The 22,633-nt window shown below is 43.6% G+C and overlaps 1 protein-coding gene across 1 annotated transcript in view; it reads left to right on the plus strand.

The window, feature by feature from the left end:
• FBXW4 (F-box and WD repeat domain containing 4) overlaps positions 1-22,633 on the plus strand; it is a 225,608-nt gene that overhangs the window by 51,748 nt on the left and 151,227 nt on the right. Inside the window, exons 2-3 of the mRNA XM_056529496.1 lie at positions 2,604-2,699; positions 18,800-18,985. Of these exons, the coding sequence (XP_056385471.1) occupies positions 2,604-2,699; positions 18,800-18,985 (282 nt within the window). The remainder of the gene's footprint in view (positions 1-2,603; positions 2,700-18,799; positions 18,986-22,633) is intronic.

A 22,633-nucleotide genomic window follows, 5' to 3' on the forward strand; every position in this document is an offset into this window, starting at 1 on the left:
ACCTTTTAAACACGCTGCAAGTTTGAAAAAAAAAAAAATCAGCGCGTGTGAACATACCATTATGGTCAAGAAGTTGAGGCCACCTTATCAAGGTGAATGCTCTGATTAGGCAGGGTGAAAATAAGATGCACCAGGGTAGCAAATGTAGGATTGTGGAGAACTTGCTTTTTGGATTTTAGTGATATTTGGTCTGTATGAATAGTGGCACGCTCATGTGATTGCTGTATAATGGTAGGGGTCACACTGCAGCTGGTTTACCTACTCTTTCACTTTAATGGGTAGGAAAATATGCAGCAAATACGGCACGTTTGAGGACTTGGGCCTGTCTGACACTAGGGCTGGGCGGTATACTGGTTCATACCGAATACTGAAATTTATGTGCTGCACGATATCAATTTTTCCCCATACTGCAATACCGGTTTGCCCCCCCCCCCCCCCCCCCCCCCCCGGGAATGGATGAATTATCCGCCTCAGTGCGCTGTCCCCACATCGGGGAACTAATCATATGTGACACGTGAGCGCTGTTCTGCCCCCCCAATAATTAGCCCAGCGCTGCGCTGTCCCCATCGGGGTAAATACATATGTCACCCGCAAGCGCTGCCCTCCTCGTCCTCCTGTTTGCTGCGGCCACCGGCACTGACACTCTATACCAGTGGTCTTCAACCTCCAGATGTTGGAAAACTACAACTCCCAGCATGCCCGGACAGCCAACGGCTGTCCGGGCATGTTGGGAGTTGTAGTTTTGCAACATCTGAAGGTCCGCAGGTTGAAGACCACTGCTCTATACTGTATCCTTATGCCCGGGCTGCAAAAGGTAAACAAAGTAAACTTTAACTCCCTTCCCCGTCGGTCCGGACCAGCTTCCTAGGGAATGGAACGTTGGACAGGCGTCAGCCTATCACCGGCCGCAGCGATGTTCCGCCTCGGCCGGTGATAGGTAGAGCGCACGGTCATGTAAGAAGCCGGCTCGCTTCTTACATGACAGTGGGCTCAGCCTATTACTGGCCGAGGCAGAACATCGCTGCGACTGGTGATAGGCTGATGGCTGTCCGACGTTCACATCCCCAGCATCAGGGCGACGTCAAAACATTCCTTACTTTATTTTTGTTTACCTTTTGCAGCCCGGGCATAGGGATACCGCACAGTATAGAGTGTCAGCGCCGGCGGCCACAACAAACAGGAGGACAAAGAAGGGCTAATAAGTCATTTGGGGGGGGGGGGGGGGAGGATACCATTATATACCGCTGAACCGCCATAAGTTACAAAAATACCGCGATACACCTATTTGGCCATACCGCCCAGCCCTATCTGACACCATGGCTGTTTTTTTATGTTCATAAGTGTGCATATATGTAAAGATGAAGCAGAGCTGAATTAGTCTTTGCCTGCATAGTTTGTATACCCTATGGGTTGACCTTCATTTCTATGTAAAACCACTCACAAATAGTTTAAGTGCATGTAATGTTTGCTGCTTCTGCAACTCTCGATCAGTTTTCACTTGAAGTTGCACAAGTCCTAAAGATGATTCTGTTAAATGACAAAAGTAGTTGTGTAGTCCTAGCCTACAGTTGGCCATATCTGTCACAAGAGTTAAAGGGTACCTCTCATCAAAAAAACTTTTGATATATTATAGATTAATGTATGCAGAATAACTTTACAATTGCATGTTATTAAAAAATATGCTTCTTTCTTTTTAATTTTCCACTTTGAAGAAATGACCACTAGGGGTCTCCCTACCAGTCCTGGCAGCAAGAATTTCAGACTCATGCTGGAGTCCTAAACACTACGAGCTGCCAGTCTGCTTTGTTCACAAAGGAGAACACTCAGAGCTGCCAGCCTGCTTTGTTCACAGCCTGTTTGGCTGTGAACAAAGCAGGCTGGCAGCTCTGAGTGTTTAGGACTCCAGCATGAGTCAGAAATGATTGCTGACAGGACTGATCGGGAAAAATACAATAGAAAGAAGCATATTTTTCATTAACATGCTATTGGAAAGTTATTCAACATTCATTAATCTAAAATATATCAAAAGTTTATTTGATGAGAGGTACCCTTTAACGTTTTCCGACTGATCAGAAATCAAACTGTGAGGGAGCATCTAGGCTTGTACACCTTTTTGTATCATTTTTGTATTTTCTGAAACTCCTGTGATGTAGGTGGGGTGATAGATTTGTGACAATAGTGGTGAAGAATTATCAAAACATGACCAGGAAATGTTGACCAGGTGCTCAAAGCAACCAACCAGATTGCTGCGTTCATTTTTCAGAGGCATTTTCAAAAATTAAAAAATCTGGTTGCTATGTGTAACTGTGTTTTATTGGTAGTAGGGGGGGGGGGGGGTTGGATACGACGAAATACATATGACATTTAATTAATCTGCAGGTTTTTTTATGATTTTCTATTTTATGTACTTGTAGAAGTAGTTTTTACGTGTACTGGTTCATATACCTTTATTTTTAACAATTTGAACTATCTTCCTATTGGAAAATGTATCACAGCTTTATTTTTCCTTTAAAGTTGGACAGGCAAAATAGTTTAATTCCTTATGTAAACTAAAGACCTTTTCAGACTAGGATTTAAGGAATAACACCAGTCTTTGTCTGCAGGGCTTCTGGAATTCCTGTGAAGGAAAGAGTACGGGTTTCTCAAAACTGGAAAAATGGACGTTGTCGGCGGGATATCCTACTCAAGTGGAAACGCAAGCAAGTGACTCTTCTTTACTACTGTCCTATTATGGTCTCCATTTCTAATGGGAATTTCTTACGTGTTAATCTTTTTATTGCAGTAGTGATCTTGTCCCAAGTTATGTTATTGTATTTTATCCCAATCATTATTACTAGAACAAAACCTGTCGGCTGTTTATTACATAAAGTCCTCTGGAAATGACTGAAAAATGACTTTCACATAGGTAAAGAACAAGCAAATTCTATCTATAAGGAACTTTAACATTTAGAAAATGTGCTTATATGGCAGTTGTGATATTGAATTGCATTAATAGCAATGACAAAATATAATTTTATAGTATGAACTTATTTCTTTGTCCAAACACCAAATTTGTCTTGGTCATCTTGCCCTGTTGATCTGAAAAGAGAATTCAAACTCATAAGAAGCTTCAGGATAACAATGAAAATTCCTCAAGACCTTGCAAGTTTTACTGGAGCGCTCTAGTTTGTAAACAGAGTTAGGGAATTGCTACTTATGCAGCTCTCTAACAGCTCACTGCTTCACTTCAGATGTACCGTATTTTTCGCCATATAAGACGCTCCGGGCATATAAGACGCACCCAATTTTAACCCCTTAAGGACGCAGGACGTAAATGTACGTCCTGGTGAGGTGGTACTTAACGCACCAGGACGTACATTTACGTCCTAAGCATAACCGCGGGCATCGGAGCGATGCCCGTGTCATGCGCGGCTGATCCCGGCTGCTGATCGCAGCCAGGGACCCGCCGGCAATGGCCGACGCCCACGATCTCGCGGGCGTCCGCCATTAACCCCTCAGGTGCCGGGATCAATACAGATCCCGGCATCTGCGGCGGTTCGCGATTTAAATGAACGATCGGATCGCCCGCAGCGCTGCTGCGGGGATCCGATCATTCATAACGCCGCACGGAGGTCCCCACACCTTCCTCCGTGCGGCTACCGGCGTCTCCTGCTCTGGTCTGTGATCGAGCAGACCAGAGCAGAAGATCACCGAAAACACTGATCTGTTCTATGTCCTATACATAGAACAGATCAGTATTAGCAATCATGGTATTGCTATGAATAGTCCCCTATGGGGACTATTCAAGTGTAAAAAAAAATGTAAAAAAATGTAAAAGTAAAAGTAAAAAAAAAGGGAAAAATCCCCTCCCCCAATAAAAAAGTAAAACGTCTGTTTTTTCCTATTTTACCCCCAAAAAGCGTAAAAAACATTTTTTATAGACATATTTGGTATCGCCGCGTGCGTAAATGTCCGAACTATTAAAATAAAATGTTAATGATCCTGTACGGTGAACGGCGTGAACGAAAAAAAATTAAAAAAGTCCAAAATTCCTACTTTTTTAATACATTTTATTAAAAAAAAAATTATAAAAAATGTATTAAAAGTTTTTTATATGCAAATGTGGTATCAAAAAAAGTACAGATCATGGTGCAAAAAATGAGCCCCCATACCGCCACTTATACGGAAAAATAAAAAAGCTAGAGGTCATCAAAATAAAGGGATTATAAACGTACTAATTTGGTTAAAAAGTTTGTGATTTTTTTTAAGCGCAACAATAATATAAAAGTATATAATAATGGGTATCATTTTAATCGTATTGACCCTCAGAATAAAGAACACACGTCACTTTTACCATAAATTGTACGGCGTGAAAACAAAACCTTCCAAAATTAGCAAAATTGCGTTTTTCATTTTAATTTCCCCACAAAAATAGTGTTTTTTGGTTGCGCCATACATTTTATGATATAATGAGTGATGTCATTACAAAGGACAACTGGTCGCGCAAAAAACAAGCCCTCATACTAGTCTGTGGATGAAAATATAAAAGAGTTATGATTTTTAGAAGGCGAGGAGGAAAAAATGAAAACGTAAAAATTAAATTGTCTGAGTCCTTAAGGCCAAAATGGGCTGAGTCCTTAAGGGGTTAAAGGAGAAAAATCAAGAAAAAAAAGATTCTGAACCAAATACAATGTTAAGTATAGGACAGTGATCTTCAACCTGCGGACCTCCAGATGTTGCAAAACTACAACTCCCAGCATGCCCGAACAGCCGTTGGCTGTCCGGGCATGCCAAGAGTTGTAGTTTTGCAATATCTGGAGGTCCGCAGGTTGAAGACCACTGGTATTGGAGGTTATACTCACGCCATCACGTCGCTACGCACGCTACTCCTATTCGATGGCGTGACGGCGCGCGCAATGACGTGATGACAACGGAGAGCGCTGGCCATGCAGGGGATCCCGGCACGGAGCAGTCATTCACCGATCGGACACAGAGGAGGCATGTAAGGTCCCTCCCGGTGTCCTGTAAGCTGTTCGGGATGCCGCAATTTCACCGATCGGTGATGTCCTGCATTGGCCGCGGGTCCCGGCCGTCCCTCAATGCAAGTCTATGGGAGGGTGCATGGCAACCATCACACCCACAGACTTGTATTGAGGGGGTGGGCCGTGATGTCACGATACTCTGGCCCCTGTATCGCCCGTCATCAGGCACGGAGCGAAGTTCGCACTGTGCAGCAGATGACAGGGGGTGCTGAAGGAGAGATCGCAGGGGTTCCAAGCGGCGGGACCCCCGCGATGAGACATCTTATCCCCTATCCTTTGGATAGGGGATAAGATGTCTAGGGGCGGAGTACCCCTTTAAGTTATGGCATATTACTAGTATATGTCATCACTTTATGATTTTTGGGGGTCCGATCTCTGGGACCCCCACTGATCGTGAGAATGAATAGGACAGGGCACTGGTGTAGCTATGCATTCTTTTCCCATCACCTAGTTTTGCAGGCACCTATAGATGCTTCCTTGCCATTTTTAGTTCATGGGTATCCTAGAGGTCAGATCTCCACTGATAATATACCTAGAGGTCAGATCTCTCCTGACAATATACCATCACCTTATGTAATTGGAAGACCCTTTAATGGGGTAACTTAAAGTCACGTGTGTGTGTGCGCACCACTGCTTAATTAATTGACTAGGGCAGCTGGATAGTGCTGTACTTGGCTATCTCCGACAGGTCCCATGGACCCTGAATGTAGCAGTGGTGCTCATGTGATTGCTGCTGTATTATAACAGGATACTTGGGACCCTGTTCCTAAAGTCACAAGGATACCTCGATTAGACCCCCCTGGTATAGACACTTACTATCAGTGTTATAGGCTGGAATACTTCTTTAATTATGAATCATTTTTTGATCATCTGGAGTTGCACTGAAGGTGAACTGTAGTATTACATTTGACAATGGGTGGAATAGGCTGCCAAAGAGAATTCCACTGCACGTTGTAAACTTAACATGTTGGCTCATAGAAAAGGGGGCTCCTGAGTGGAACCCTCCCCCCCTTCTATGACATAAGTATGTAAAAAGCAAAGGGCTGCCGAAATTTCTAACACTTTAGTGATGTTAAAGGGGTACTCCGCTGCTCAGCGTTTGGAACAAACTGTTGTGAACGCTGGAGCTGGCCGTCACGCCCCCTCCCATAGACATGTATTGAGGGGGTGGGGCATGATGTCATGATGGGGCTGGGCTATGACGTCACAAGCTGCCGGCTCCAGCGTTTGTTCCAAACACTGAGCAGCGGAGTACCCCTGTAAGTACTTACACCTCTGCTTATGTTTTATAATATGCCCCGTCTGTCAGCCAGTTTTAATCAGATCTTCCTGTTGATGGCAATGTACTTTTAAGGCTTATTTTCTGTGGATTAATGTCCTAAATAAATCAGTTTTAATGTTAAGTTGATCTCCGTAGGGAGCCATATTTACACACAGCATTGATATATAGGCACAATCCCCATTTCCATGATCGGAGAGCTTCGTTGACATCAGAGGCATTTGTAGTTATTCCCTTTGAAACGTGTTCAGGTGCTGAGGAGGTGGGTGACTTCTCTGAATAAAGGATGCATAATGAGAAATAAAAAGATAAATAAGTTTTGCAGATAAGTATAAGGCGGCACTAAACACAATCTATACTTCTGTGTATTGACTTTAGTGATATACGATGCACAAAAAAAAAAAAAAAAAAAAAAAAAAAAGGGGGGGGGGGTTATAATACAAAGGCTTGTGGAGCTGGTCCCTTTGTACCTGCTGCTCTGTAAGCAGAGAAGCAAAGATGAATGTGTGTGAGCAGGAACTCCTGTCCCATAAAACATCTCCTGCTTCTGCCGCTGCGGCTTCATAATCATCTGTTAGTGATGACAGAGTTCGCTGGAAACCGACTCTCCTGTCATTGAGAATCTAGACGCCTGGCATTAACTGTAGGAATGCCTGAAGGGTGACCAGTGCCTGAGCCCCACCACACGGGGAACATTACAATATCTCATTTCCTGCCATGAAATACAGACTTTATTAATCATTCTGGTCATTGAATAGATGCGATCCAAGCTGGATGTAGAAGATGCTTACATATGGGAATAGTTCCTTTATTGTTCGATTCTTTTACATTTCTTGTTTAATTACTGTCCCGTGATACAATTGTGGTGACTCATATGTTAGAAGCGTGATCCTAAACACTCCTTTTGTAGTGACCTGAATATCCTTCAATCTGAACGCTTATTCACCAGTCACTAATGAATATAAAGGGCGGTGACTTTAAGGAATTGTTCGCCATTTGCTCTGCTAAACTAAGAATTAATGATCACGTCTATTTAAATTAAGAAAATCATTAGTAAATATACACCCTTGAGTTTTTCTTATGTTAAAGGGGGGTTCCAGTGAAACACAACAAATCCACTATTCCCAGTCTGGGGGTTTAGAGACTGACGATGGGGCTCCCATCGCTAGGACCCCCATGCAATGTCCATAACTGCTCCCCTCTCAGAGAGAGCTCGTATTGCATGCTCAATTTATTTCAATAGGAGTGTCTTAGTGCACCCCCATTAGAAATAAATTAAGTGCCAAAGAGGGTCTACTCACTTATTACAAGTTATAATGTATCTTTTAACATCACAGTGTCAAGTGTCACAGCTGGGCTCCCACTCTTAAAGGGGTACTCCCCTGCTAAACGTTTGGAAAAAACTGTTCCAAATGCTGGAACCGGCGTCGGTAGCTCATGACATCATAGTCCCGCCCCCTCATGACGCCTCATCATGCAAGTCTATGGGAGGGGGCGTGACAGCCGGCAGGGCTATGACTTCATGAGCTCCCGGCGCCGGCTCCAGCGTTCAGAACAGTTTGTTCCAAATGCTGAGCAGCGGAGTACCCCTTTAACTGCCAAGACTTCTAATGCTGGCAGTTTAACCCCTTAAATGCGGTGGTAAAATTATAACCACAGTATGAAAGGGATTTGAGGGGCTCTGTCACCCCATTGGCAGCCCAGCGACACGATCTACAATGCCATTGGGTAAGCATTGCAACAGGGCCAGCTCAAGGCCTGACATGTATATTCCTGCATACAGACCCTTTTTTTTTTCTTGTTAAATACATTAAATAATTAGAAAAACATATAAATATTTTTTATCCCCTTGACCCAAATAATGTAAGTATTATTTATCTTCACCGCTGTGGAAAAATAAAAAATAAATGGTTTTATTTTGTTAATCTGTCTCACAAAAAACTGGTATGATTTTCAGGTACTTTTATAAACCGTTTGATCGCTATTTATTCAATTAAACCTACAAGTCTATCTACGAAAAACAAGCCAAACGAGCTCGGTCAAGAGCTAAAAAAGTGATTCTATTGTGCCAAAGTAGCAAAAAATGTATAACTCTGGTCTTTGGTAGCACTGTAATCGTACTAACCCAGATAATGCAATTATTTTTTGTTTTTGTACCACAAGGTGAGTGGCATAATTTTTAAACTCACGTCCAATAAAATGTGATCAAAAAGATGTATGGTGCTCTTAAAAAAGTATACCGTATATACTCGAGTATAAGCTGAGTTTTTCAGCACGATTTTTCATGCTGAAAACGTCCCCCTCGGCTTATACTCGAGTGAACTCTGCGCCTGTCAATCCCTTCTCAGTGGTCTTCAACCTGCGGACCTCCAGATGTTGCAAAACTACAACACCCAGCATGCCCGGACAGCCAACAGCTGTCCGGGCATGCTGGGAGTTGTAGATTTGAAACATCTGGAGGTCCGCAGGTTGAAGACCACTGCGGCCTTCGTCATCATCCAGACCCCCCTCTTTAGTTTTCTACTCACCTCCCCTCGGTGGAAAGGAAGGGTGAGCTGTTCCGGGCCATCTATGCTGCAGGGACTGTCCGGTGGGAAGGGTTAGTCGTTCCAGGTTGTCCATTTTCACCCGGGGGGCCCTCTTCTCCGCGCTCCAGGCCTGCCCCGGACTAGTGGCGTTGCCTTGACGATGACGCACAGGGACGTGAATGAATGTTCCTGTGCGTCGCCATCAAGGCAACGTCACTAGTCTGGGGCCGGGCCCGGAGAAGAGGGCCTCCTGGTGAAAATGGACAACCCGGAACGACTAACACTCCCCACTGGACGGTCCCTGCAGCATAGGTGGCCCAGACCAGCTCACCCTTCCTTCCCACTGAGGGGAGGTGAGTAGAAAACTAAAGGGGGTGTCTGGATGATGACGAAGGCCACAGTGGTCTTCAACCGCCGATGGCTGTCCGGGCATGCTGGGAGTTGTAGTTTTGCAACTTCTGGAGGTCCGCAGGTTGAAGACCACTGATGAAGGGATTGACAGGCGGTGATGATGAAGGGGGGGGGATGATGACAGGGGTTTGGATGATGACATGGTGGGGGGGGATGATGTATTTCCTACCCTAGGGTTATAGTCGAGTCAATAACTTTTCCTGGGTTTTTGGGGTGGAATTAGGGGCCTCGGCTTATATTCGGGTCGGCTTATACTCGAGTATGTACGGTAACTTTTCCCTCAAAAAACTAGTCCTAATAATATATGGCTATGTTTACAGAACAAAAATTGAAAAATGTATAGCTCTTATAATGTGGCAAAGAAAAACGAAGAAAACCGTTTAGGCACAGAGGCCCAAATTGGATTTGTTACTAAGGGATTTCCTTGCTTAAAATTCATCTACTTCCTTATGGCAGTTTAGGCAGATTTACCCTTCAGGATTCTGATGGCCATATGGATTGTCATTTACATTTGAAAATGACGCACGTAGCAGTAGGAGCGCACAAAAAGTACAGGCAAAGGTTGCTGACCTCATGAAGACAACATCTGTATATTCCTTAGAAGGCCATGTTCACACATACTTTTTCTTTACCTATTTTGGTGCATAATGCATGCTGAACAAGGGGGGCCACAATGTGAATAATTGAAATGAGGCCAGGACGTGAGCATCAGAGATGAAGGATGCCGATGGCTACTCTGTCCAAAATTGTGGTCTAGAATGCCTATTTCCTAGAGAAAATACAAAAATATGCTGCGTAAACACACACTTTGGGGGGAATTTATCAACTGGCGTGCACCTGATAAAATGTGTGCGCTGTGTATTTATTTATATTTTGCGCATTGATCTGTGAAAAAACTATTCATTTTGCTTCATTTGCTTCACTCCATTTTAATCTGGTCTGTGCTGGCTTTTGTCATTTTTTTATGTGCTCTTCCAGGATGTGTGGTTATCACAGTGTTTCCCGACCAGGGTGCCTCCAGCTGTTGCAAAACTACAACTCCCAGCAGGCCCGGACAGCCAAAGGCTGTAGCAATAGCTGGAGGCACCCTGGTTGGGAAACACTGGGTTAGCAGACGTACTGGTTGGTGTCCTAAATTTATCACTTTTGCAAATATTATTTTTGCCCAAATGTACTCCAGTGGCCCCCGTGGCGTAGGCATGTGTGAGAGCTTTTTCATCCTTTATTGCACTATACATGGGCTTTCTGTCATTTGCGCAACTTTACAAAGTGACATTTGCAAAACAATAGATTTTTAGGCAGCAACTGAGAAAACCAGACACTTGCCCAGCGAATTTTGTGTTGCACGATAATCTACGCTAAAGGTGAATTCCCCCCTTTGGGTATATTAATGCTTGAGACCCCGTGCTGTGAGTCGGAATGGTGAGTCTTCTGGCAGATTCGAGCTATTCTTATATTACTTGGAGTAGATGCCTGTTCTTCTGAATGGTCGCCATGTAATACAAAATTTCTGTCTGTGGTGTCTTGCAAAATGAACTGTGTGCTGTGGGTGCCAGGAGAGGAACCCAATACTGTACAATCTGCTGATCACCTCATTGGGTTCTCATGCTCAGTGCTAAAGGCCCTGACGTTAATTTCCATGCATTCTCATAGATAAGAAGTATATACATAGGACCTATAGTGCAGCTTTAACCCCTTAAGGACCAGGCCATTTTACACCTTAGGACCAGAGCGTTTTTTGAACATCTGACCACTGTCAATTTAAACATTAATAACTCTGGAATGCTTTTACTTATCATTCTGATTCTGAGATAGTTTTTTCGTGACATATTCTACTTAAACATGGTGGTAAATGTTTGTGGTAACTTGATGAAAAAATTTAAAATTTTGCTTGTTTCTAACTTTGAAGCTCTCTGCTCGTAAGGAAAATGGATATTCCAAATAATTTTTTTTATTCACATTTCCAATATGTCTACTTTATGTTTGCATCATAAAAATTAACAAGTTTTTACTTTTCGAAGACACCAGAGGGCTTCAAAGTTCAGCAGCAATTTTCCACAAAATTTTCAAACTCACTATTTTTCAGGGACCAGTTCAGGTTTGAAGTGGATTTGAAGGGTCTTCATATTAGAAATACCCCATAAATGACCCCATTATAAAAACTACACCCCCCAAAGTATTCAAAATGACATTCAGTAAGTGTGTTAACCCTTCAGGTGTTTCTCAGGAATAGCAGCAAAGTGAAGGAGAAAATTCAAAATCTTCATTTTTTACACTTGCATGTTCTTGTAGACCCAATTTGTGAATTTTTACAAGGGGTAAAAGGAGAAAATTTATACTTGTATTTGTAGCCCAATTTCTCTCGAGTAAGCACATACCTCATATGTCTATGTAAATTGTTCGGCGGGCGCAGTAGAGGGCTCAGAAGGGAAGGAGCGACAAGGGGATTTTGGAGAGTGCGTTTTTCTGAAATGGTTTTTGGGGGGCATGTTGCATTTAGGAACCCCTATGGTGCCAGAACAGCAAAAAAAAACACATGGCATACCATTTTGGAAACTAGACCCCTTGAGGAACGTAACAAGGAATAAAGTGAGCCTTAATACCCCACAGGGGTTTCATGACTTTTGCATATGTAAAAAAAAAATATATTTTTTTCACTAAAATGTGTTTCCCCCCAAATTTCACATTTTTGCAACGGTTAATAGCAGAAAATACCCCCCAAAATTTGTAACCCAATCTCTTCTGAGTATGGAGGTACCCCATAAGTTGACCTGTAGTGCACTACGGGCGAACTACAATGCTCAGAAGAGGAGTCATATTTGGCTTTTTGAGAGCAAATTTTGCTCGGGGGACATGTCACATTTAGGAAGCCCCTATGGTGCCAGGACAGCAAAAAAAAAAACAAAAAAACACATGGCATACTATTTCGGAAACTACATCCCTCAAGGAACATAACAAGTGGTACAGTGAGTCTTCACACCCCACAGGTGTTTGATAAATATTCATGAAGTGGGATGTGAAAATGAAAAATTTGATTTTTTACACTAAAATGCTGGGGTTACCCCAAATTTTTCATTTTCACAAGTGGTAAAAGGAGAAAATGTCACCGTAAGTTTGTAAATACATTTCTTTGGAGTAAGGACATACCTCAAGTCTGGGCGTAAACAGCTTGCACACTGGTCCGACAGGAGCAGGTCGCATTCAGGGGCCTTGAGCTTCTGCGTTGCGGCCTATGGAGCCAGAACAGTGGGACCCCGCCTCAAGGGGCATTACATGGGGTAAATAACTGGGGTTACTAAATAACTAAAATGGGGTACAGTGGGACATAAAATTATAAAACAGGTTATGTTCCCAGAATAATGACCCAGAGCATAGCCAAAACTAAAAAATATGCCCGCCCCAAACCCTATGCTCTGAATCATCATTCTGGGAATGTGACGTGTGTGGCCGTCCCTAACCTTTTGCCTCAAATGCGCACCCCGCTCAGGTGGAGAGAGAGCACTGCGCATTTTAGGCAACAAAAAAAGTCCCCGATGATAGTGACTCCTTTTCCATAATTTTACCCCAATGTACCATGTCCAGAGTACATTCCAAATTTTAACACCATAAAACCACTAAATTGCCCAAAAATACTCATCTTAAAAAATAAAAAATGATGAGACCTCTGGGGGTATTTTTTTCTCTGGGTCATGGGTCACATGACCCAGAGAAAAAAATACCCCCAGAGGTCTCATCATTTTTTTTTTAGATGAGTTTTTTTTGGGCAATTTAGTGGTTTTATGGTGTTAAAATTTGGAATGTACTCTGGACATGGTACATTGGGGTAAAATTATGGAAAATTTAAATGAAAAGGGAAAATTTAGTACTGCATGGAAGTGTGATACTCCCTGAAGCAGTTTTTAATGCAGAGGCCCGGATGATCGGGGCAAGTGTCACATTGAGTGGTGGTGTCCTTCCGAATCCCCCTCCTGTTACACACTCTGCATTTTTTTCTGGGATTGTCCCTTCTTTCCAGTTTGGGGGACCTCACCTGGAAAGTGTTGGCCTGGGACGATCCTGGCACCTATAACTCCAGTTCCTTGGGAAGTCCTGCTGCTCTTTCCCGGTTGCCAAAGATCAGGACCTTTAGGACTTCTTCTTGGAACTGGTGGAATGTCCCTGTGTTGCCAGCATACTGGGACAGTACAAAAGCGTTGTACATGGCAACCTGTACCAAGTAGACCGCAACTTTTTTGTACCATACCCGTGTTTTCCGCATGGCCATATATGGCTTGAGGACTTGATCAGAAAGATCAACTCCCCCCATATACCGATTGTAGTCCATAATACAATCGGGCTTGAGGACCGGTGTTGTGGTACCTCGCACAGGGACAGGTGAGCTGCCATTACCATGAATAGTGGTCAGCATAAGGACATCCCTCTTATCCTCATACCTGACCAGCAACAGGTTTTCATGGGTAAGGGCACGGGACTCACCCTTGGGCATAGGTGTCTGCAGAAAATTTAGAGGGAGGCGCCTCTGGTTTTTCCGCACGGTCCCACAAGCGAACGTGGATCTGGCGGCAAGGGATGTGAACAGAGGGATGCTGGTATAAAAGTTGTCCACGTACACGTGGTAACCCTTATCCAGCAAAGGGTGCACAAGCTCCCAAACGATTTTCCCGCTAACACCCAGAGTGGGGGAACAATCTGGGGGTTCAATACGGGAATCTCGTCCCTCATACACTCTAAACTTGAGAGTGTACCCGGAGGTACTCTCACAAAGTTTATAGAGCTTCACGCCATACCACGCCCGCTTCGAGGGAATATACTGGCGGAAGATGAGTCTCCCCTTAAAACTGATAAGAGACTCATCAACCGAGAGCTCCCTGAGGGGTACGTAGGCCTCCAAAAATTTGGCCCCAAAGTGATCGATGACCGGCCTCAAAGCCGGTCATGGGCGGGATCACCTCGGGGCGGACATGCCGCATTATCTGCATAATGCAGGCATTTCCGAATGGCCTCGAACCGCCTCCGTGCCATGACCATACTGTAAAGCGGGGTCTGGTAGAGGATGTCCCCGCTCCAGTACTGTCTGACACTTGGTTTTTTGACTAGGCCCATATGCAGCAAGAGGCCCCAAAATGTCCTCATCTCTGCTGCATCAATGGCGTACCATTCATTGGGCCTGGCCAAAACAGAATCAGGGTGGTGGGCGATGAACTGCCTGGCATACAGATCTGTCTGCTCCACCATGTGATTGACAAAACTGTCACTGAAAAAATAACTGAAAAAGTCAATTTCAGTGAATCCAGAGTTGTCAATCCGGATTCTGGAGTTGCCAACAAACTCCGGAACCCGTGGCTGATAAGCCTCTGAGGGTCTCCAGACAGGTTCACTGGAAGGGGGCTCCGATAAACTTGTCTGGGGGGGTCGGATTCCTAGTATGAGCAGCATCACCACTCGCACTAGTGCCGGCCACTGGGCCACTATCATGGGGGGTGCGTGGCCTCGCCTGGCGGCATCTCTGCCGCCGTACAGGGGGCTCATCATCAGTACTAGATGATGAGGAGGACGATGAAGAACACAGGAATGTTGGATCTTCATCGTCCTCACTGACAGATTCGGAGGCAAGAAAAGCGTATGCCTCCGCTGCCGAAAATGCCTGGCGAGCCATCGCCTTTTTTCTACGGGGTTGGGGGTTGGTGGCGGAGGTGGCGGGTGTGTGTGTGGGGGGGGGGGGGGGGGACTGAGTATGTAGTGTGTGTGATTGGTGTAACTAACTGTATGGGGGGGGGGGGAAAAGCGCTGCGGCCAAAAAAAATAATAATAAATGGCCAAATGCAGCGCCCTAAATCCCTAATAGGGCCCGGGTCACACTAAAAAAATTGCGGCAGACCCTTTAGGTCCTATTAGGGGGTCGGGGGGGGGGGGGAAATGTTTAACTTTTTTAAATTTTTTTTTTTTTACTTTATTTTACTGGTTAACCCTACCTGTCCCTGTGCTTGCTCCGATCTTCACAGAGGGGGGGTCCCTGGCTCCTTCTCGCAGCTCTGGCTGCTGAATGAACTCAGGGAGCAAGCAGAGCCGCGAGAAGGGGCCGTTAACCCCTCCCCTGCCGGCTGCTATGGTCCGGCCAATAGCAGCGATCCTGGGGGGGGGGGGGGGGGGGGGTGACGAAATCGCCACCTCCCCATAATACAGAGGGTGATAGGGGGTGTATCCCGCATCACCGTAATAGCCGAAAAAAGTGTGAATTCACATGCGATTTTCGGCGATCGCCTACATGGGGGGGTCTAATGACCCCCCTGGGCATTGGCCCGGGGGGCCTGCTGATCGATATCAGCAGTCACCCCGGTCCGTTCCCCGCCCGGTCCGCGGCAGGGACCGAAATTCCCACGGGTGTACAGTTACGCCCTTGGTCCTTAAAGGGGTATTCCGCCCCTAGACATCTTATCCCCTATCCAAAGGATAGGGGATAAGATGTCAGATCGCCGCGGTCCCGCTGCTGGGGACCTCCGGGATCCCCGCTGCGGCACCGCGCTATCATTACAGCACAGTGCGTACTGACGGGCGATACGGAGGACGGAGCAGCGTGACGTCATGGCGCCGCTCCTCGTGACATCACGGCCCGTCCCCTTAATGCAAGTCTATGGACTTGAATTGAAAGGGGCTGGCCGTGAGATCACGAGGGGCGGAGCCGTGACGTAACGATGCTCCGGCCCCTGTACCGCTCCTCATTACGTGCAGAGCGAACTCGCTCTGTGCTGTAATGATAGCGCGGTGCCGCAGCGGGGATCCCAGGGGTCCCCAGCAGCGGGACCGCAGCGATCTGACATCTTATCCCCTATCCTTTGGATAGGGGATAAGATGTCTAGGGGCGGAATACCCCATTAAGTACCAGGGAGCAAAGGCGTACCTGTACGCCCTTGGTCTTTAAGGGGTTAAAGGGGTACTACTTTTTCTTTTAAATCAACTGGTGGCAGAAAGTTAAACATATTTATAAATTACTTCTATTAAAAAATCGTAATCCTTCCTGTACTTATTAGCTGCTGAATACTACAGATTAAATTATTTTCTTTTTGGAACGCTCTCTGATGACATTACGAGCACAGTTCTCTCTGCTGACGTTATTATAATAATAATAATAATGCTTTATTTATTGTTGTCCTTAGTGGGATTTGAACCCAAGTCCCCAGCACTGCAAGGCAGCAGTGTTAACCACTGAGCCACCATGCTGCCCTTAGCATACATCTGCTATGCATGGTTGCTAAAATGGACAGAGATGTCAGCAGAGAGCACTGTGTTCGGGATGTCATCAGTGTTCCAAAAAGAAAGGAATTTCCTCTGTAGCATTCAGCAGCTAATAAGTACTGGAAGGATTAAGATTTTTTAATAGAAGTAATTTAGAAATATGTTTAACTTTCTGCCACCAGTTGATTTAAAAGAAAAAAAGGTTTTCACCGGAGTACCCCTTTAAGCTCTGCTTGTCCCCTTGTTCTGCTTTCTCTTCCTCTGACATCTATGCCGCGCTGTGGTACATAGTTTAGAAATGCTAGAAGCCGAAGAATGCTATAACCAATTCCAAAGGAGGAGGAGGATTAAAAACATCTTTGTGGTTTGTGGTATTTATTCACCTGCGCTCCTTTACCCAAACCATTGTCCTGCGCAGTAGGAGCAGGATTTGTGGTTTCACAACTCTTGGGATTAAAATCAAACATTCAGCCAAAACATAACCTGTTAAAATGTTGTGGTACTTTGTCCTCATTGGTTGTTATAAATTGGATAGTGTATTCCCTGCTATAAATTAAGAATATAAGAAGTGATATGATCAGCGGGCTGATGCAGGATGGGGAATGGGAAGTGACAAATTATTGTAGGGATTGCGTTATTCCTTATCATGTAAACCACAGCTGCTGCAGAACCTCTTTTTGAAGCAAGAACTTCATCTCAGTCCCAGAATAAAAACTTAATATCAGTCCCGAAATGTAATAATGTAAATTTCAGTCTTCTTCAGAATGGATGCTCTAAGGCAGTGGTCTTCAACCTGCGGACCTCCAGATGTTGCAAAACTACAACTCCCAGTATGCCCGGACAGCCGTTGGCTGTCCGGGCATGCTGGGAGTTGTAGTTTTGCAACATCTGGAGGTCCGCAGGTTGAAGACCACTGCTCTAAGGCATGGATTACAGTGCTCCCCATATAGTGCCAGTGTAGTTTCATAGAATGCTATTTACAGTGCTACTTACTATAATAATTAATTCTGCAGTACTGTACACTAAAATTGGTACCAGTCCCCATTGGGACTCACAATCCAAATTCGCTTATCAGTATGTTTTGGAGTGTGGGAGGAAGTATCTGTGATTGGATCAGCACGGGTCTCATTCGATCCAATGACCTGAATGTGCTCACATAGTGACTACGGTCGCGTCATTTTCCGAGTGCATCCAACTTTTGGCTTGGACTGAAAATCGTGGTCTGCCTTCATACTAGCACACTGGGACTTTGTAAGACTTTGTAGTATTTTGCAGAGACTACAGTGGTCCCTCAAGTTACAATATTAATTGGGTCCAGGCCGACCATTGTATGTTGAGACCAGAACTCTATGGAAACCTTGTAATTGGTTCTGAAGCCACCAAAATGTCATCCAAAAATAGGAAAAAGGCTTAAAGAAAAATAAGTAGAGAATTAATACAGATAAAGCAAATCCTTACATATAAAAGTAAGAAAGATCTGCGGGGAGCTGTAAATCACTGTCTATGTAGAGGACAGGAGCTTCTTCAGGGTCCTGTACAGAACACACGGTGTCCTAAAAAAGTAACATGGAGTCGCCCGTACCTGGAGCTAACTGTGGCACAGGTAAAGAGAAGCACAGAACATGTAGTTCCTCCCTGTACTGTAGGGAGGCGCTACCAGCCAGCCAGTCAGTGCATGCGCTTCAGTAATACAGGGGTTTTACCAGTGAATTGCCCATTCTGATTGGTCAGTTCTTCCAGCCATTGACACGTTTCACAGATCTGGTCTGTCCGTAACATTATATGTGGAGTCTGGTTTCAAGTTGCAATGGTCCAGAAAAGACCATTGTGTGGTGAAACTATTGTATGTTGAGGCCATTGTAAGTTGAGGGGGTCACTGTATTAGTTGGTTATCCTTGTTGCCACTGACTCATGCATGGTGGTGGTTGTTGTTGTTATTCCTATTTTCACTGTGTCCCTGTGCATAATGGTTTCTACTCTTATTTGAGCTCATCTTTTTGAATTATGTTTGTTGTGTGATCTTCTGTGTTTCATACCCTTAATATTTAGTTTTTTGGTGTACCACCTTTCAACAGGCTTTAATTAAAGTTAAGTTTTAGCTTCCGATTCACTGTCCAGGATCGCTGCTGTGCCAAAGAAATGCTGAAGGGACCTTTACCTTTACTGATCTCCTGAATAAAACTGGCCACATGCTTTACATATTATTTTCTATTTGTAAAATTAAAATAGAGTAAATCCAAAACCTTTTCCTGTTTCTTTTTATTACTTTTCCTTGTCTTTCTCAGAACTTTCAGTGTATCATTATACTTTTCTCTCATTTCTTTTAGTTTAATGCCCTGGTTGCAAGTAGATGGGGACGTGTTATATTTTACTCAGGCTGAAGAAATCAGAGCACACCAGCTACGTGATAATGGCGACGGACTTCACAAAAGACCCTTTGCTGTGTTCTTGGGTCATCAGGAAGATGTCTGTCGATTTGTTGTCACCGATTCTTACATAATCAGTGGAGGAGGGTATGTTAATATTAATTATTCAAACATTTAATCTATATGTGTGTGTGGGTTATCCTGTATTGATCCAAAACACATGAAGGCTAACATACAGGAGAGAGGCTGGTGCCATGTGGAAGAGAGTATGACTACAGAATCAGACAACACAGAGTTTGATTGAAGTCTGTTACTAAGGCAACACAAAGATATGCATAGGAGCTGTAAACACAAAACTATAGGACTATGAGTAGCATTGCTTTTATTTTAGATGCACAGGAGCAAATGATTAAAAGAATGTTGAATAATAGACTTACAATAGCCTATTAAATTGGCAAATCATTAGGATAGGGCATCACTTTGAGTGGTGGGGGTCAGAGCTCTGGGACCCCACAGATGTAGGGGGAATGTGAGAATGTAGGTATCGTAGAGCTGGTGCTTCACTAAATGTGGTCGGCTGCACAGCCATATGGCAGAGCGATCTGCAGTGCAAGGGACAGTTCCGAGGGTAGGTAGCTCTACTCCACCCTTTTAACTTTTACAAAATAATTTTGGGATCCTAGCAATATGCCATCATTTTATTAACTGGGAAAACCAATGTAGTCTTCCATATGCAGTAATAGGGTTGAGTGTAGTTTATTTACTCAAGTACAATAAGGTACATTGTCTTGAAAAAATTATTTTGACTAAAAATTCAATTGGAGACAGTCTCAAGGATCTGCCAATATTGGAGACAGGTGGATAAAAATGTGACTGCTACTACTGGTAGATGTACTTGTAGTTGTAAAATTAATAATATAATAAATTGGAATGAGAGTGTCTAGTAACATAGTTCATAAGGTTGAAAAAAGACCAGAGTCCATAAAGTTTAACCTATAACCCTAATGAGTCCCTACTGAGTTGATCCACAGGAAGGCAAAAAAACCCTCATACTCGAGGTAAAAATTCCTTCCCGACTTCTAATATGGCAGTATGAGAGTTCCATAGTATCACCCCGTCTGTGCTGGTGTAGAAACCTTCTTTCCTCTAAACGTGGAGGATGCCCCCTTGTTATAGATACAGTCCTGGGTATAAATACATCATGGGAGAGATCTCTGTACGGTCCCCTGATATATTTATATATAGCTATTAGGTCGCCCCTAAACCATGTTTTTTTTAAACTCAATAACCCTAATTCTGATTATCTTTCTGGGTACTGTAGTCCTCCCATTCCCCGTATTACGCTGGGTGCCCGTCTTTGAACCCTCTCCAGCTCCACTATATCTTTCTTGTACACTGGTACCCAGTACTGTACACAGTATTCTATGTGTGGTCTGACTAGTGATTTGTACAGCGGTAGAATTATTTCCTTGTCATGGGCATCTATACCCCTATTGATGCACCCCATGATTTTATTTGCCTCGGCAGCTGCCCGACACTGGTCACTACAGCTAAATTTACTATTAACTAAGACTCCCAAGTCCTTTTCCACATCAGTCGTCCCAAGTGTTCTCCCATTTAATACATAATCCCAGCCCGGATTTTTCTTCCCCATGTTCATAACCTTACATTTATCAGTGTTGAACCTCATCTGGCACTTCCTAGCCCAAACCTCCAACCTATCCAGATCCATCTGTAACAGTGCACTGTCCTCTATAGTGTTTACCGCTTTACAGAGTTTAGGGTCATCTGCAAAGATTGCTACTTTACTATTCAACCCCTCTGCAAGGTCATTAATAAATATATTAAATAGAACAGGACTCATTAATAAGTACCATTAATAACCACCCTCTGTTTCCTATCACTGAGCCAGTTACTTACCCACTTGCACACATTTCCCCCCCAGTCCAAGCATGCTCATTTTATGCACAAACCTTTTATGTGGCGACGTATCAAATGCTTTGGAAAAATCCAGATATACGACCTCCAGCGATTTCCCCCTGGTCCAGTCTGGAGCTCACCTCCTCATAAAAGCTGATCAGGTTAGTTTGACAGGACCGATCACTCATAAAGCCATTCTGATATGGGGTCATACATTTAGTTTTATCAAGATACTCAAAAATAGCATCTCTTAGAAAACCCTCAAACAATTTACATACAACGTAAATTAAACTAACAGGCCTATAATTCCCAGGGTCACCTTTTGACCCCTTTTTAAATATTGGCACCATATTTGCCATGCACCAGTCCTGGGGATCAGTCCCTGTTACTATAGAGTCCCTGAATATTATAAATAGGGGTCTGTCTATTACATTACTTAATTCCTTAAGAACACGGGGTTGAATGCCATCTGGACCTGGCGGCACTGTACTTCTTCCTGGGTTGGACAGGTGACCTGTATTGGGGAGTTTACCTTCTCGCAGTATTTCACCTGGCATTTCATTTTCCTCGGTGAATACAGTGGAGAACAATTTGTTTAATATACAATTTGCTTTTTCCTGATCCCCGTCTCTAATTTCTTCTTTATTGTTTTTTAAAGGGCCAACATTTTCATTTTTGACCTTTTTGCTTTTTATATAGTTAGAGAACATTTTGGGGTTAGTTTTACTCTATTTTGCCACTATTTTTGCAGCTTTTATCTGTTTTTTACATATTTTACATTTTTCTCTATAGCTTTTTAATGCTTCTTCACTGCTGTACTGTTTTAGTAGTTAATATGCTTTATTTTTGTCATCTATTGCCCCCTTAACATTTTTATTCATCCACGTTGGATTCTTTTATTTCTGACCCTTTTATTCCCATAAGCTATATACATCTTACAGTCAGAATTTAAGATATTTTTAAGTCTCCCATTTAGTGTCAGTATTCTTGTTTTTGAGAACATTATTGAATTCTATATTGTTAAGGGCTTCTCAGAGTTGATCAAACTTTGCCTTTCTAAAGTTCATTGTTTTTGTGGCCCCTCGAGTGATTCTCTTATTGAAGAAAAAGTTATAATGTATTATATTATGATCACTATTTCCTATGTGTCATTCTACTTGCACATTAGTTACTCTGTCAGGTCTGTTGGTTATTATTAAGTCTGATGTTCCTTTGCGCCTGAATAGAATCCCTGTGGAGTGGTGAAGTTGTTGAAATTTATGTTACACCTGTATGGTGGAGGGATCGACTGCAGTTGGATATTCACATGCCTACACCAGCGTTGTGCCTGTAATTTGCACAACTTAGCGGGTAAGCACTTCTAGTATCATTTAATTTACACACCAAAGGATTACTGCACTATGGAGCGCACCTTACTTTGTTTTTTTATAATATTAAGTCTAGCAGGGTGCCCCCTCTGGTTGGGCCCTGCACCATTTGGGACAGATAATTGTCTTTAGCTATAGTCAGAAACCTGTTTCCTTTATCAAATTCACAGGTCTCAGTCTCCCAGTTTATGTCAGGATAGTTAAAGTCCCCATTATTATCACATCATTCTGATTTGCTGCCTTGTTTGTTTGCCTCAGTAGTTGATCTCCAGCCTCTTCCATTATGTTTGGTGGCTTGTAGCAAACACCTATCAGAATTTATTTTAATTTTTATCTCCATATATTTCTATCCATAATGACTCCACATTATCATTTCCCTCCCATATATCCTCCCGCAGTGCGGCCTTCAGTCTGGACTTTACATAAAGATAAACTCCTCACCCTTTCCGTTTTGGCCAATTTCTTCATGAATAGACACTAAGCCTGTATGTTGACCGCCCAGTCACAG

The sequence above is a fragment of the Hyla sarda genome, chromosome 7 (assembly GCF_029499605.1).
Source record: "Hyla sarda isolate aHylSar1 chromosome 7, aHylSar1.hap1, whole genome shotgun sequence".
In the NCBI taxonomy this organism is placed as follows: domain Eukaryota; kingdom Metazoa; phylum Chordata; class Amphibia; order Anura; family Hylidae; genus Hyla; species Hyla sarda.